This window comes from Punica granatum, chromosome 8 (genome assembly GCF_007655135.1).
Source record: "Punica granatum isolate Tunisia-2019 chromosome 8, ASM765513v2, whole genome shotgun sequence".
NCBI classification, from domain to species: domain Eukaryota; kingdom Viridiplantae; phylum Streptophyta; class Magnoliopsida; order Myrtales; family Lythraceae; genus Punica; species Punica granatum.
In genome coordinates this window covers 17,078,196-17,093,490 of record NC_045134.1, presented here as the reverse complement: position 1 = coordinate 17,093,490, position 15,295 = coordinate 17,078,196, and the positions used below count along the sequence as shown (strand labels likewise).

Genomic DNA, 15,295 nt, shown 5'->3' with positions numbered 1-15,295 from the left:
TATAAATCTAGTGCTTCATTCTTGTGATATATTTCATATGAGCTATATCTTCACATATACTAGACTTAGAAAAATTAATTTGCATATACTTTTCACAACTACAACTGTTGGGAGAAAGTACGAGATATTCATTAAAAACCCCTCGAATTCATTTTATAGAATATATATACGAGGTATAAAAATAAATTAATTAATAATAAAAGACGAACATTTTGTACAGTAGCACAAATCACTGCATAGGAACCGAAATCACATTGTTCTATTTGACTTTCACCAAGAAGACTATTTATACCCATTTACTTAGTTTCGATTTCTCTTTATTTCCGGGTTCATGAACATGTTCTCTGACCAAAAAATAAATGAATAATATAATTGAAAATAATAAAAATGATATATATATATATATATATGTGTGTGTGTGTGTTTATATGTATATATAGTGGACAAATTTTCAAAATAAAAGTAACAAAAGTAAATGGGTTGCACTACTTGCATATCGAGGAATGGCAAGACAATACACCAGAACATCAGAAATATGCAATTGTATGACTGATGCTCAATGCTTAATGCTCGTTCATCCGTTTAAGGCAATCTAACTAGTAAATATAGGTGTACAATTTGATGGACGGCCGACATTCTTTAAACAAAAGCCAAGCACAGAACGATATAGGTCCTCTAACCCCGAGGGAGAAGTTGAAGTCGAAAAGTATTGGTACAAGCCTAAAAAATATCACAGCAAGCATGATCAGCTGTAGATTTCATCAATTATTAACTTTTAAAGCAAGAAAAAGAAAATAAAAGCAAAAGACAATGATATCAGTCCAATTGGACATTTTAACCTCTGTATAACTCGTAAGAAAGCTCCCGAAGGTCCCATTCCTATCTAATCGATCTTTACAGATGAGAAAAGATAATGAACGAAGTAAAAGGATGTTAAGAAACCGACTGTGCCAGTGGACAACATGATTGCAACGGACATAATCAACGAGTACCCAAGATAAAGCAAAGCAGACACGGGACCACTTAAGCTCTGGAGATCGAAAACCAAGTAATGAATCGAGTAGAGAAACACGTAGAGGGAGACCGATCCCGAGGCAAAGAAAGCCTTCCACCACCACCTCCAATCTTCTACACAGAGATGCATGTAGGTAAGGACCAATGAGACTTCTGCGCAGACAATAATTAGCAACACGAGAACGACGAGGAGGAACCCAAACACATAGTAGAACCTCCCGAGCCAAATGCTGGAGAGCATGAAGAAGAGCTCAATGAAGAGAGTCCCAAAGGGGAGAGTTCCTGCTCCGAGGACAAGAAACCAGGAGGGGTATTTCCTTGCGGGGATTTCCCTTGGGATCTGGTTTGTGCGGACTGGTAACTGGAGTGGTTCTGCTTTTGTCCCGAGGAATCCTCCCAAAAGGGTGAGAGGTACCGAGATGCAGAACCAAAGGGATAAGAGGACAAAGTAGAGTGAGATGGGGATGGCTCCGGTGCTTTTGCTGCCCCGGAGAAGGAAATTTAGGGCCGTGAGGATGATAAAAACTATTCCAGGGAAGAAGCACGCGACCGACCAAGAGACCGATCTCCACCCTTCAGAGGTCCCCTTAATGGTCGTCCAAAGGCGGGCCCCTACATACCCAGACGCAATCCCCAGGAAGAGGTAAAGGAGGATCATTCCCGTTAACAGCATTCCTCTAGAAGCAGGGGACATAAACCCGAGAGCGGCAAACACAATCGTGACTACTGCCATTCCCAAGATCTGAACTCCATCACCAACCATTACACAGAGAATCTTCGAGTTTTCAGGTTCTCTGAACACGTCTCCTACCACGAGCTTCCACCCAGAAAGCTCCTCGTTCATTTGAACTTGAGCTTCCTTGTCCAGTTCCTCATAACTTGTGAGATCCCTCCTTACAGTTCTCAAGAATATCACGAACACGATACCCGCCAAGAAGAAGATCACCATTAGCGAGTTGAGGATCGAGAACCAATGGACCTGTGCCCCCTCCATTTTCAAGTATGCATCCCATCTGGAAGGCCACCTGATACTGCTCTTCACAAACTCGACCTCATATGTGAAAGAAACCCTCTCCTGCTCCCTGATTATCTGCGACTTCTCAATGTCTGACGGGCAGTTTACTGGGTCGATCTTATCATATATGTGTAATTTCGTCATCTTCTCTGGGTCATACTTCACGCTGCAAGGAATGACCTCGAATCCAACTATCTCAAACCCATAGGCCTTCTTCTTAGCATTTTCAGAGATCATACCCATTCCATCTTCCCCAGTGCTGATAATCTCTATCCCACTCCCTTCGTACTCATGAACCAAGACCTTGAATTTGAGGTGATTAATGATGTAATCCTCATTGCTGCCAGGTGGCGTATATCCAACTGGAAAACCAGTCCACTGTATCTTGACTCCATTTTGGTTTGCATACCTCATTGCAGGCAAGTTATCGAGAATCATGTTGACTTGATACAAATATCGAGAATCATGTTGACTTGATACAAATCACGAGTCCTCTGTTTCAAGAGCTTCACCTCTTGCTCAGTAAGTCCTTTCGTGGTGCATAGATAAACTGTCTCATTCACGTTCATTCGGAATCGGTATGGTGAGTTGTCAATTTGATCACCCATAAGGAGCTCTCCCAGATTCTCGGCACTCTTCTTAATGTCCTCAGGTGGTTTGCAGTAAGGGAGACTGTAGTAGCTGAAAGGTAGTTCAGTCTCTATAGCAAGGTTGTCAGAATCGCGATTCTATCTAGAATCGGTCGAGGGTCGTAGAATCGTGAATCGCGATTCGAATCGTGAATCGTAAGATTCTACCTGTAATTAAAAAAAATATATATATATATACATATATATATATATGTAACATACTTTTTTGAGAAAAAAAATTAATTCTTGTTCATTCAAATAAAAACACAAACCAACAAATCAACAATAAGTCATATTGTGAGTGGAAATCCCTCCAGCAACTGATAGTACTTCAATGCTGAGTTGCTTGTATCCGATGCGAGAAATATAGGCCCAAGGAAATTGAATCAGATAAGCTACTGGAGAGAGAGATGTTTTGGTTTAGAAAGAGAATTAAATAAGTAAATGGAAAATTCTAGACAGAGCATACAAATGGAGCCATACTAGCACATATAACAGCAAATGACTTTGTTCATAGAATCATGATCAGATAAAGGAGGTTTACATTTTCCAGATCATCAACATATAAAAATCACAGGTCGAACAAGAGCCTCAACGAGAAATCTAAGTCTGATGCAGAGTCCGAGTTTAATGCCCTGATGGGAAGGCTGGACTCGATCGAAAAGGAGAATGCGTTCCTTAAATATGAGTTCTGTGTGCTGGAGAAGGAGGTCTCTATCCGGAATGAGGAGCTGGAGTACAACAGACGGGCTGCAGAAGCGGCCCACCAGAAGCACCTCGAGAGCACCAGGAAGATCACCAAGCTAGAAGGGGAGTGCCAACGTACTCAGGTGACAACAAAGTGAATACGCATTACAAAGTATCATGAACAACTATCATCCCCCTCCTCCTCACCACCACCACCGTCATCATCATTATCATTATCATCATAACCATAGTTATCATAAACTAGGTTAGGGGGGAAAAGAAGTGGTTTTTCTTAACTTTCAAAAGTTCAAATTTGAAGTTACCCTCAAAACATGTGATTTTTTTTTTCGGAGTTGAAATGGCAGCAGCTTATCCAGAGGTAGAGCTACATTTTTAAAAAATTTGAGCTTACAATGAGCAGCAAATTGAGCTGCGAAACAAACTAAAGATTTGCTGGAAGGAAGCTTGTGGATGACAGCATTTCTTCTAAGTGGTAAATTGTATTTAGAAAAGCTCTTATTGGTGGTATTTTTACAAAGGGAAACTGAGGAACCGAAGATGGAACCCCGCGATGGCTGCGAGATGCTCCAGCATCGCCAAGCCAAGAACGGCCACTTCCCTGAGGATATTACCTCACATTTCCATTTCAATACATGTAATCATCAAAGACTCGAAGATTGCCATTTTGATATCGGAATGGGGGATACTCGTCATCTGCAGATAATGCTTCGGAATATTATGTGTGTCATTTCAAAGGGCAGAGGCTGATTTGATTTTGCAGAAAACCAAAAGGTTGATGACAGAGATAGAGACCCGGCCGTGTTTCCCCTTCACTCCAACTGAACAAAAGATCGAGAAAGTGACAAGAAATCAGAGAGAAATGCGAGGAAAAGTACCTGGAATGGAACTATCGAAGATTTCGTCCGCAACCGCAATCGAAGCTTGGACAAGCTAGCTTCTCGGAAGGAAAAGAGGAAGAACCGCAAGCTAGCTTCGAAGATTTCGTCGAAGACATTCGAAGGTCGAATTGGAAGGACTTCAGCAGGGGAGAAATTAGGGTTCGTGACAGGAAAAGAGGAAGAAGGGCGGGTGGGAGAGGGGTTTCGGGTTTGGGCTTTCGGGTCCAGGCTTCGGCCCGCTTATTGGGCCCGGACTTGGGCCGAATCCAGCCTGAACATAGAATCGCAGAATCGGCCCGATTCTGCGATTCTACGATTCAACACGCGATTCAGCTCCGATTCTACAATCCCGACTCACCTAGCTGAATCAGAATCGGTGATGCTCCTTGAATCGTAAAATCGTACGATTCTACGATTCGAATCGCGATTCTGACAACCATGCTCTATAGAGGTCAAGGAATTGACTTTCGCATTTATGTGTTCACCGGTGGAGTATGTGTGCATGTAGCTTCCAGGGAGATAAAACCCAAAGCATCCATGTGCCAAAAGAATCAGCCCAAGAAGCAAGACACAAATTCTGTCAAAGAGCATCACAGACCTTGAATACAGTGACCAAGCCATCAGATGAAAATCGGAATACAGCAAGAACACCGTGGATCTTGTGCAGCGTAGAAAGCAACTTCCAGTCACTGCATCTCTATGATGGTGACAACGTATCTATGGTTAAACAAAAATATAAGGTTAAATCCTTGAGAATTTTGTCAGTCAAAAGTTTAAAAATTAGATACAAATCTCAGCTGCCAGATTTGGAAGTGCATAAATTTTTACTCATTACAACACATGAAGAGAACAGCAAGAAACAGCATGATCTGGAATAGTCCATAGTGGAGATAAGATTATCAATAAAACCAAAATGGTGGAAGCACATAAGCAAGAGTCATGAGTGTGCACGCTATAAATATCCTGCCAAACTCCAGCAGAGAGAAGAATCAACTTAGCTGTACAGTAGAGGAAACTACATAACCAAGGCTCAAGTTTCAAAACAAGAAATTTGTCACATCATGGCCATCTCCAAGAAGTGCTAGTAAGTTAATTTTATATTTATTGGGCTTAAATCCAATCAAATTTAAGCATTCCCTCTATTTTTTCCCAAAACTTACTTACAGCTCATAAATTCATCATTAAGCTGAGAAACCAGAATACTTTTGGATAATAACATAAACACCAGAAAAAAGTTGAGTCCTTTGTCAGACCAAATGAATCTCATCATGACTGTAGAAGCGGCATCTTTGCATTAACTTGGGAACTCAGTCTGAATAGTACAATAAATTCTGCACATGAGCTGATTATGACAGAGGTGACATCGCTTGGAGTCTCAGACACAGCTACTCACAAGGTGTCATATCATAAAACCACTGGGAAACACCAACTATATTCACGTTTCAGATCAAATCTTCCTTTTGTCACCCCGTTGAAGTTTAGTTTCAATGTTACATACCACAATTACAACCATTCCAATACTAAATGCAATATTTTCAAATGCTTTAGATCATTCATAACTCAAAAAAAGGCACTACCTTGATAGGAATTTACAAGACTTTTAACAAGCAGATGACCAGAATGCAGGGACCCGTCCCGAGAGTCGACTGCACGGGCAACCTCCTGCCTTATAGGTGACCCATCAATTAAAAATCCAGTATCCAGCTCAATTTACTGATTGCAAATACACTACCGCGTTGAAGTTTGAACTAGTAACGACTTACCTCATTTCCGAAATTCCAAACAAATTATGTCAATTTTAAAGAGATAATAATGATGTTTCATTGAAAAACTTTCACCTACTGAGCCACATCGAACACAAACCAATGAAAATATATCAAATCACACCACAGTGATAAACAAATCCCAAAATCGATACATGGCTCAACCTTACGTCCCATTTCGAGCTATATAGGAGCATGGTTTGAAATCAGCAAGAACATTGACAAAGTATCTTCGCGAAGCATGTTAACCTTTCTACTCTACCTCAACGTGCCCATTTTTCCGATCTCATCAGCTTGAAAGCCCCAATATCTCCAACAGAGCGAAGCACAAAACTGGCCAGAACCAGAAGCCTTGATCAACCCATAGAATATCTTTCATGTCCCCTCGCAGCCAGTGAAAACTCCAAAAGGGTTTCACCTTCACGGATCAAACACTCACAAAGGCAAACTCAATGCATGACCACCCCAATGCTTCAGTCAGATAATTCCCCAATCCGGCCAAACCACACACATCAATCAGCTAAGAGATCAGGACCAGTGACGAATGCTAATTCGAAAAGCCGCAGAAAATCAGTAGTACATTTGAAGAGGAAAGGAGACCAAAAGGATCGAGAAGGGCACCTCGGGGAGATCTTGAAACAACGAAGAAGCGGTTGGAAGATGGATTCGCCCTCGCACTTCACTTCAGAGCCAACTGAGTCAGACTTCAGAAGGGTGGAAATGGAGCAACAACTTGCTGCAGATAAACTCCCCACCCCAATGTGCGTTGCTCGAAGCTTTCACTTTAATGGCGGAAGAAGAAGGGGGGCAGGGCAGGGCAGGGTGGGGAGATCAGATCTGGCTTCTGGCTGTGGGAGGGAAGGCAGGGAGGGAGACAGAGCTCATCTGAATGAACTGTGGCACCAAACGACCCTCATCAATGATTTAATTTATTTTTAAAAAAAAATTCAATAATGAGAGAGAGGGAAATTCCACGATTATGAATCTACAATATCTCTTGTACCACATCCACTGATGCCATGCAATGCAAGAAACAAAATATTGGGAGATTGGATGTTACTTGTTTTGGTCTTTCCAAAAAAAAATAGGGGAATGTACCCACGTTGTGCTGCGGGTCAATTAATTGTGCTTAATAATTTATTAAAAACTATAAATCGAAAAGGTTATTATTTTTCAAATTCACTATTTTCGTTTAACTATACAAAAAAAATATAAACTTTACACTTTTTTTATTTACGTTTTATCGCGAATTTTTTTCAAAGAAATACACAAATTTCTGTTCCGTTTCATAATCTATTATCCGTCCAACATTTTGACGATCGATCGCTTTACGTGGCCTCTGTTCGGAAGAGTGAGGTGCGTTGGTGAACCCAAACCCGCCACCATTTCTCTCTGCCCCTCCCCTTCTTGTGGGGATGAACGAGGCAAGCAGAGGAGAAACAAAGGCCCTTGCACCTCCTCCCTCCTCCATCACTTCTTCAGTTGCTTCTAGCTTCTAACCATTGCTGATCCTGTCTCTTCCTCCTCCTCTTCTTGCCACAACTCCACTACTCACCCGAGAGATCGCAGCCCCTCCATCAGGGAGATTAGGGAGGTGAGGGCAAAGAGGAGAACCCAGTTAGTTCATGGAATCTGAGGACGATGAGGGTCGCTTGCAAGGCACCGTTAACAAGTTGATCATAAAATCCGAGTTCATGATACCATGACTGAATATTTAGAGATACACATATTGTTGATTTTATAATTCATTCAATTCATATACATATAATTTTAATTTTAATTTTAATTTTAACCTAAATTTATGATTTTATTATAGAAAGCAAGGTCAAAAACCAATATATATATATATATATATATATATATATAGTTAGATATGAGAGTAATATAATTCATATGTAAAATTATTTCATATATTAAATACATATTAATAATTGTATTATGTATTTCTAAGTATATTTAAAGTTTATTCGGAATTGTATATTTTTCAATTTTTTGAAATTATTTTATATTTGGAAGAAATAATTAAATAAATATAATATCATAGAAAACGTGGAGTTTGAGATTTGTATTTTGAGCATCCTTCGCAGAATATTTATCGGTGTTTTAGCCACTATAATATTATGTATTATGTATATAGATACATAGATTTATTATATATACGTCTATTAGTTTAGAGATACTTAGTTGGAACTTAAACTAAAATTGATTATTTTATTATATGCCGCAAAGTCGAAGACCGATACATATAAACATAAACATAAATATAAATATAAATATAAATATAAGAGTAATATAAATTAAGCATAAAATTTATATTAAAATTAGATTATTTCTAGGTATATTTGTATGTAAACGGTTAATAATTGTAATAGTATATAATTAATTGACGTTATCTGTTACAACTGCACGAACATGGAGTTTACATTTTTCTCAATATGATTGACCCAGCAATTATATATTATATAATAGATATAGGTACAGATATATAGATTTGGATTGAACTGAATTGAATCGGAGTCAATTGAATTCAGATCGTTTCTTACCAGAATTGATTTCAAACGGGTTGTAAGTGTGTACTAATCCCTATATATATATATATATATATATATATATATATGCATACAATTGAATTGATTTCTTAGCAAGTTTCGATGGTTATAGGAGATGGAAGATACATATCTCAACAGGCCCAAATCATTCATTAAGGGCCTCACATCCACAAGTCGAGGGCCCAACCCAACATCCCAAATCTCTCCAAGGCCCAATCCACCCCGTCATCTCTATCTCTCTCTGTTTTAGGGTTTATGCCGTGCCAGAAGAACTAATCCAGCTGAACTGAGAAGATCATCTTCTGATTCAAGCAGAACACAACCAAGCAATTCGTTGAATTGATAGCATCAATCCAGGTTGCTTCTGTTGCTGAGGTTCAATCCCTTCTCTCTTAAGGTTTCCATGCATTTTCACGCCTGAATTACGAGTTCAGCCATGACTAACTGACTCTCTGCTTCTTCTTCTTGAACTTGCACAGCACTTGGATCCCTCACCCATGGCATTGTTGAGAAATGTAGCGAAGTACCACCTTGGATACGCCCTCTGCAACAGGCTTGCAGGTGGTGCTTTGCTGGAAAGAGGGTTCAGCAGCAGCAGCGGCGCGGGCTCAGCAGATCAGATGAGCTTGATCAGGCAGCTGAGGGAGAGAACGAGCGCCCCGATTAAGGAGGTGAAGGCTGCCCTCATAGACTGCCAGTGGGACATCGAGGAGGCCCAGAAGGAGCTCAGGAAGAGGGGCAAGGTCCTGGCCTCAAAGAAGTCCTCGCGTGCTGCTGCTGAGGGATTGCTCGCGCTTGCCCTGGATGAGAATAAGGCGGCTCTGATAGAGCTAAACTGCGAGACGGACTTCGTAGCAAGGAATGAGATTTTCCAGTACTTGGTGAGGGCCTATTTCGGTTTACTGCAACTTTGCACCTGTATTTGTTGATGTGAGATAAAACTGTGATGGTGAAACCGACTCTTAGTTAAGCCATGTGGTATTGCATGTAAATTTGTTGCGAAAGCACGAAAAATTTGATAAGATATCAGCTAATTGGAGGTTTGGGAGTTACTTTTCCCAGAATAAGGTTCCAGTTATGATAAATTTGCCATTTTTATGTCTTTCCTAAGCTCCATGTTGTCGATTTTCACTGGCAGTTGACAATTTGAGCCACATCGAACAAATGCCAAACTATAATTTGTAAATCAGTAGAATGGAGCTACATGGGTGGAACTATAATGATTAAAACCCCAAGGAGCAAACTGAAATTAGCCTGGGAGCGAACAATGGAAAACGCTTTGTTCTGCTTGCCTTTGTTTGAGTCCTTTGTCAAGTTTGCTTGAACTTGCAAGTCTGTTGGTCTGAACATAAAATTATCTTCTAGGCATTGGCTCTGGCGAGGCAGGCTCTTCTGGTAGAGAATCCTTCTCAACAATTTTCTGAGCTTTTTACTGTTGGGCCTGAGGCCTTGGAGGTAAGAAGGTTGTATGTATTTGATATTATAGCTTCTCTTATTCTTGAATATTATTCACTTGTATAGGTCTGTCCTTGTAGTTGATGTCGATTATAGGGCATGTTTTGGATTTTGTGCGTGAAATAAGTTTGCGTCCATGCTTGCAGTTGTATGAGATAGGCATCCTATAGTAATGATCGTGATAAAATGTGTACAGACCCTCTTGGTGCTATTATTTACACAAATTAAACCTTTACTGTAAAAGGCAAATAATGTTTGTTCGAACATTATTCTTCAACGGTGAACCAAACCCATACCTACCACACAACCTAACATATATGGGTCAATAAGTATATGTTGCCTCTGCGTGATCTCCTTATTTTACTGGGCTTAAGGGCCTGACCTTTTGGCCCCGTTGATCGTATTGTACTTTCAGATCTATCAAAGATTTCATGTTTTTATTTCCCCTAGGAAATGAAGCTAAATCTTGATCATCCCAAAATCAGTGGAGAAACTACCGTTCAAAATGCAATTACAGAAGTAGCTGCCATGATGGGAGAGAATGTAAGATTTAGAAGAGGTTATACCATGAGTGCATCTTCCCATGGCGTTCTTTCTACCTACCTTCATACTAGTCCAAAGCCTGGTAAGGGAAATTAATAGCTCTTTTTCATGCAGAACAATGTTCGTCTTTAATATCAAGTATGAGAATTAACCAAGAAAATACCAAGGGCAACCCATTTACATTTACAGCTTCCAGAAAAGAAGGGGGGAGGGAGAGAGAAAAGTTACCAAAGAAAGTCCCATAACTGAGAAATGGATATTATACATAATTTCATACCTCTGCTTTGCATCTTCAAATTTGGCTCTTGGGAACTTTAGAAATCTCTGTCATGATTAGTTAGACATTTCTCAATTGAATATCGCTAAAAAGAATTAAACTTGGTCTTATAATCAACAGTTTCATTTCATTGCAGGTCTAGGTCGTATTGCTGGAATTTTGTCACTTGAAGTTGAGAATGGTAATCCCCAGATTGAGGCTGTTCAATGCGTTGGTTCAGAATTAGCTATGCATATAGTTGCAGCAAATCCACTGTTTTTGACAAAGGAGCTCGTTTCTCCAGATGCATTAGAGAATGAGCGCGAGTTTTTGAAGTCTCAGGTTATTTTCTTTATCTATTCTTTTTCCTATGCTACCTGCTTCCTTCTGTTGAACATGCCTGTTGGACAGTCTTTTCCTTCTTATAAGCAAGTGGAGGCTTTCTCTGCGTTGCAACACTTAAGAAGGATGAACTGATTTTATTATTACTTTTTTCTTACCCCTATCAAACATTATAGAAGTTATTTTTATATAGAAGTTAATCATCCCCTTTGCTATATACTAGGCAGTTCCGGGGAGACCTCAAAATGCCATAGACAAAATGGTAGAAGGTCGTTTACGCAAGTACATGGAGGAGGTGGTTCTTATGGAGCAGAAATTTGTCGTAAATGACTCTGTCAATGTAAAGGTATGTGAAAACTGTGGTTACTGTACTATCTATACAAGCTTTTCTGTATTTAAATCTCGGCATATGGAATCTTCAAATTATTATAAGCAAATGACCAATCAATTTAGTGCCAGCAGTTCCTGAGAAATGCAGAAGTCGAGATAATTGATGGCAGTGCTCTGAGTAGTAGAAGTCATAGTTTCATCAAATTTTAATATGTATGGATATGGAAGGGGCAATAGTGGTTGATTGCCATCTTCTGATTAGGATGCACGCCAGTTTAAATAGACTATGACTTTCTATTCATATACATATATTTTTTTTCTTTTAGCAAGTGAAATGCGTAATGTTACATGTAGAGATTTTGATTTGTTGATGACATTATTGATGTATCAAGGACCACTTTCATTCTGGTTATTCTTTTGTTTCCTTATCTTGATATGGGTAAAGGGAGGCATTGCACGTAGGATGCCAGTTAGGAGTAATCAGTTATAGTAGTAGTTTCTCCTGCCGAAGGCGATCTTTCGAGATATTACTTGTCTTTTATGTGCATTTATTTTTTAATGAGATTGGCAGTGGGGAGATCAACTATTCAACAGACTCGCATGAACTAGACAATTGCTAGTGTCTGTGTCCATCTTTTGATGTTATTATGGGAGGCGAGCTAATGAAACAAGGATGGTTTACTGCCCCAGGAAAGATCCCCAGTTTAGGCCAAAGGATTAAACTTCTGCTAGAAATCTCCAAAAGGGAAGCTATTTTCAGAGTCCAATAAAAGCATGACACATGATATGTTGTCAGATAACTGTCTGCAAGACATTATTATTTATCTAGGAACTTAATTTTTAATATAACAATTGACTTACAGAATAATTAAAAACTTGTTTAATATCTATAAGTTTTACACTGGAAATAATAAGACAGCTTATTTGAAATATGTCCATTAGTAAATGGCATTCTTGAGATTTATTTTGATACTAGAAGCTTTTTTGGTGAGATAGAAAGAAAAGATGGATGACATAAGGGGCAGTCTATAGAAATTGCTTTTCCTCTTTCTTATTTGAAAATATTGTCGTTGGATCTATTTATTTTGAGTTTTTCGGTTCAGAATCTGTTAGATTTAATATAACAAGAGACTTACTGAAAAGTAAAGATAATAAGACAATGCATTATTTAATATCTAAAATGTTGACAGATGATAAGGCAACTATCCGAAATAAGTCTGTCATGTAAAAAGTAACAAACTTATTACTTTTTGGAGCATCTTGAAATGTTGCCTTTAAAGAGTGATCCTGATGGTGACAACACTCTCATGGCCCTTGACCTTTTCTTTGTACAATGTCGAGGGATGGTCTATTATTTGCTTTTATAAATTACGAGGTAATTTCTTGAATGTTAGGGCTAATACTTTCTTGCTGAAGTACTTCATAGATGCTTTTATTTACTGATGACACCTTGATTCTCCATGAGTCGTGACAGACAAGTTTCCCCCTTTAATCATTAACACTTCTTATGTGCTGCCACTGTTCCCACAGAAATGCAAGTTTCAGAAAATATATGATAAAAAAGATGCTTGCAATGGATGACAATAACATGCCTTGAAGATTTAACTTCCCTTGAAAGATAAGCTATGCTTGTACTGATTGATGTTCTGCTCCACAGACTCTAATGGATAATCTTTCCAAGGAAGTGGGATCACCTGTGAGGATCGGAAATTTCTTCAGAATGGAAGTTGGAGAAGGAATTCAGAGGTAGGCCTCTCACTCTCTTTCCTGCTCTTTTTCATTTATAATGTTTGGAGTATTCTTGCCGCATCTTGCAGTAGAAGTGCATATATATTTATGAGTCTGCCAATTTTCTACTTCCCGAAAAAAGAAAAAGCTCTTTAATTGTAGCAAGTATAGAAGAGATAGAAGAGATGTCAGAAGAAGGAATTGCCGTTGAGTTCAATTGTTTACTGCACTAGCTATCGTAACCCTACTCCCAAAAGCTGGATTAGACTATATTCTGGCCAACTAGCTAGCCTAATTCTCATAAGAACGAATTGCAGGAGACACCTTGAGCTAGTGACTTTTGCTAATTAAGATTCATTTTGGTGATTGAAAATAACACCAGAACTTTGTAGAGTTCAAAACTTCATACTAAGCTGTTGAAAATTAGCCTCCCAAAATGTGTATTGCTCATGGCGGAACTTATATCAGTGAATAATGTTATGGGAATCAGTGTACTCGATATGATGCCTTTTATCAGCCAAAAAAGAAGTGCACATTATCTACCATATGTATTTATATTTACTTATATGTGAGAATAACTTTTCTTCTCTCACAATTGTCCATTGAGATAAAATTAGAAAATTAATAACCATTAGATCACAAGGAAATTATGGGTAAATAAGTAATATAGAACTTTTTTCAACTACGATTGTCAACTCCCTTAATTTTCTCCCACTCTCTCTCCTCCCCGAGTTCATGTTCCCTCTCTCTTTTTCTTTTGTTACTAATGCACTAATCCTTTTCGAATTTTTTTTTACAAATGAGACTATTACATTTTACTGGATATATTTGAAAAGATCACAACATTTTACTAGATTCCACTTCTGAGTTATTGTTTCTATGTCACACTAAAATTATTATCGTAGAGAACAGGGAAAAAAATCCATTTTCCTGTGTTCCTTTCCTTTGGAAAATTAATGAAAATAAGATGGGAAAAAAGTCCTGGAATGGACGTCAAGGAACCCATTTTTTTGGCAAAGACACGAGTTTTTTGTTACCGAAAAAGTCAAGACGAGCAAAAGCAATGAACCACATGTGCTTTCCATAACAGATTACACCTAAGCTCCTGCAGGGAAAATTTGCGTAATCTATTATTCGTATCAGTAGTTGCCTGACTTTGCAAATTGCAGGCATCAAGTGTCAGGCACATCTGAACCTCTTGCTCAGGCAGTTTAGTTTGAGAAATTATCGTCATTGGTGATGCCATTAGAGGTCGAGTCACATCAAAGGTAGCACTCGGGAACTGAAAGAGGTAGGGTCTCACTCTTGAGATTTAAAGGAATTTTTGTAGAAATACTGGAATGCGGAGAGCTCCATGCACAAAGATCAAAGGTGGTTTTATGCAGCATTCGGTATTGATGATTTTTTTTTTTTGGTCAGATGAAGTTAGCAATAGTTGCCGATATATATCTCTAGCTTTTTTTCATTTGATTCCGCAGTCAGTAAATTGTCTAATAATGAAACAATTGTTGTGCATCGACATCTGACCTGATGTTTACAAGTCAAAAAATAGAAAACTTATGCATCTTTCCTTTGGGGTAGAGATCTCCATATGCAATTCAGACCATGATTTTCTCATGTTTGCCAATTCGGTAGGAATAACTGCCTAAGAACTACTCGACTGATAGTGCGGAATTACGATAATAGCTATATCACATGCTCCATGCTATGTCAAATTTTTCACATATTACAAGAATGTCTCTTTTCACGTGATTTTACAATAAAGGGGGTGATTATAAAGGAGAAAGAGACTCAGCAACTACTTCTCCCCCCTCAGTTCCCCGTAGAAAGTACTGCTTGTGCTTGCCCATCGAACCATGCTTAGCCCAGTCTGGAGGCTGGAACCCCCGGTGCTCGGCAAAGCCATCAGAGCATCTCCAGCATGAACGGTGCATCAGGGTTGGTCCAGGAGTTGTAGGTCCAGCAGGTGGGATCACTCCAGTCTTGAACCAGGGAAGGGTGGTCTCTGGCTGGATCAGTCCAGCCTTGCCCAGGATCTCAGGGGGTGAAGGCCCCAGCAGCCCCGAGCATGGCAAAGCAACCGTT

The 15,295-nt window shown here is 39.2% G+C and overlaps 2 protein-coding genes and 1 long non-coding RNA gene across 4 annotated transcripts; 1 reads left to right on the top strand and 2 right to left on the bottom strand.

Moving 5' to 3' along the window:
* Window positions 1-795: 795 nt before the first annotated feature.
* On the bottom strand, window positions 796-7,017 carry LOC116186969 (transmembrane 9 superfamily member 12-like). The gene is made up of 4 exons (XM_031515530.1): window positions 6,629-7,017; window positions 4,682-4,961; window positions 2,494-2,729; window positions 796-2,461 (listed from the first exon to the last, which is right to left on the bottom strand). Exons 2-4 carry the CDS (start codon window positions 4,863-4,865, stop codon window positions 884-886), a joined length of 1,998 nt encoding a protein of 665 aa, XP_031371390.1. The 5' UTR covers window positions 4,866-4,961; window positions 6,629-7,017; the 3' UTR covers window positions 796-883.
* Window positions 3,072-4,422, bottom strand: LOC116186970. Its single transcript, XR_004151954.1, has 2 exons — window positions 4,242-4,422; window positions 3,072-3,461 (listed from the first exon to the last, which is right to left on the bottom strand). It is a non-coding gene; the product is annotated as an uncharacterized LOC116186970 (long non-coding RNA).
* A 1,749-nt stretch (window positions 7,018-8,766) lies between the features above and the next one.
* Window positions 8,767-14,816, top strand: LOC116186967 (elongation factor Ts, mitochondrial). 2 transcript variants are annotated; one of them, XM_031515529.1, is made up of 8 exons: window positions 8,767-8,913; window positions 9,036-9,437; window positions 9,922-10,011; window positions 10,462-10,636; window positions 10,968-11,152; window positions 11,376-11,498; window positions 13,140-13,228; window positions 14,380-14,816. In XM_031515529.1, the coding sequence occupies exons 2-8, from the start codon at window positions 9,054-9,056 to the stop codon at window positions 14,423-14,425; spliced, it is 1,092 nt and encodes a 363-aa protein (XP_031371389.1). In that variant the 5' UTR covers window positions 8,767-8,913; window positions 9,036-9,053; the 3' UTR covers window positions 14,426-14,816. The 2 variants fall into 2 exon arrangements, with proteins under 2 accessions (XP_031371389.1, XP_031371388.1); XM_031515528.1 differs by having other exon boundaries at window positions 8,790-8,931.
* Window positions 14,817-15,295: the final 479 nt, after the last annotated feature.

Coding starts and splice junctions, on each gene's coding strand:
- LOC116186969 (XM_031515530.1), bottom strand. CDS start 4,865: ATGGCTTGGTCACTGTATTCAAGGTCTGTGATGCTCTTTGACAGAATT. Junction 2,730..4,681: donor CTTGACCTCTATAGAGCATG/GTTGTCAGAATC, acceptor ACCTTGCTATAG/AGACTGAACTACCTTTCAGC. Junction 2,462..2,493: donor ATTTGTATCAAGTCAACATG/ATTCTCGATATT, acceptor GTCAACATGATT/CTCGATAACTTGCCTGCAAT.
- LOC116186967 (XM_031515529.1), top strand. CDS start 9,054: ATGGCATTGTTGAGAAATGTAGCGAAGTACCACCTTGGATACGCCCTC. Junction 9,438..9,921: donor ATGAGATTTTCCAGTACTTG/GTGAGGGCCTAT, acceptor ATTATCTTCTAG/GCATTGGCTCTGGCGAGGCA. Junction 11,153..11,375: donor GCGAGTTTTTGAAGTCTCAG/GTTATTTTCTTT, acceptor GCTATATACTAG/GCAGTTCCGGGGAGACCTCA.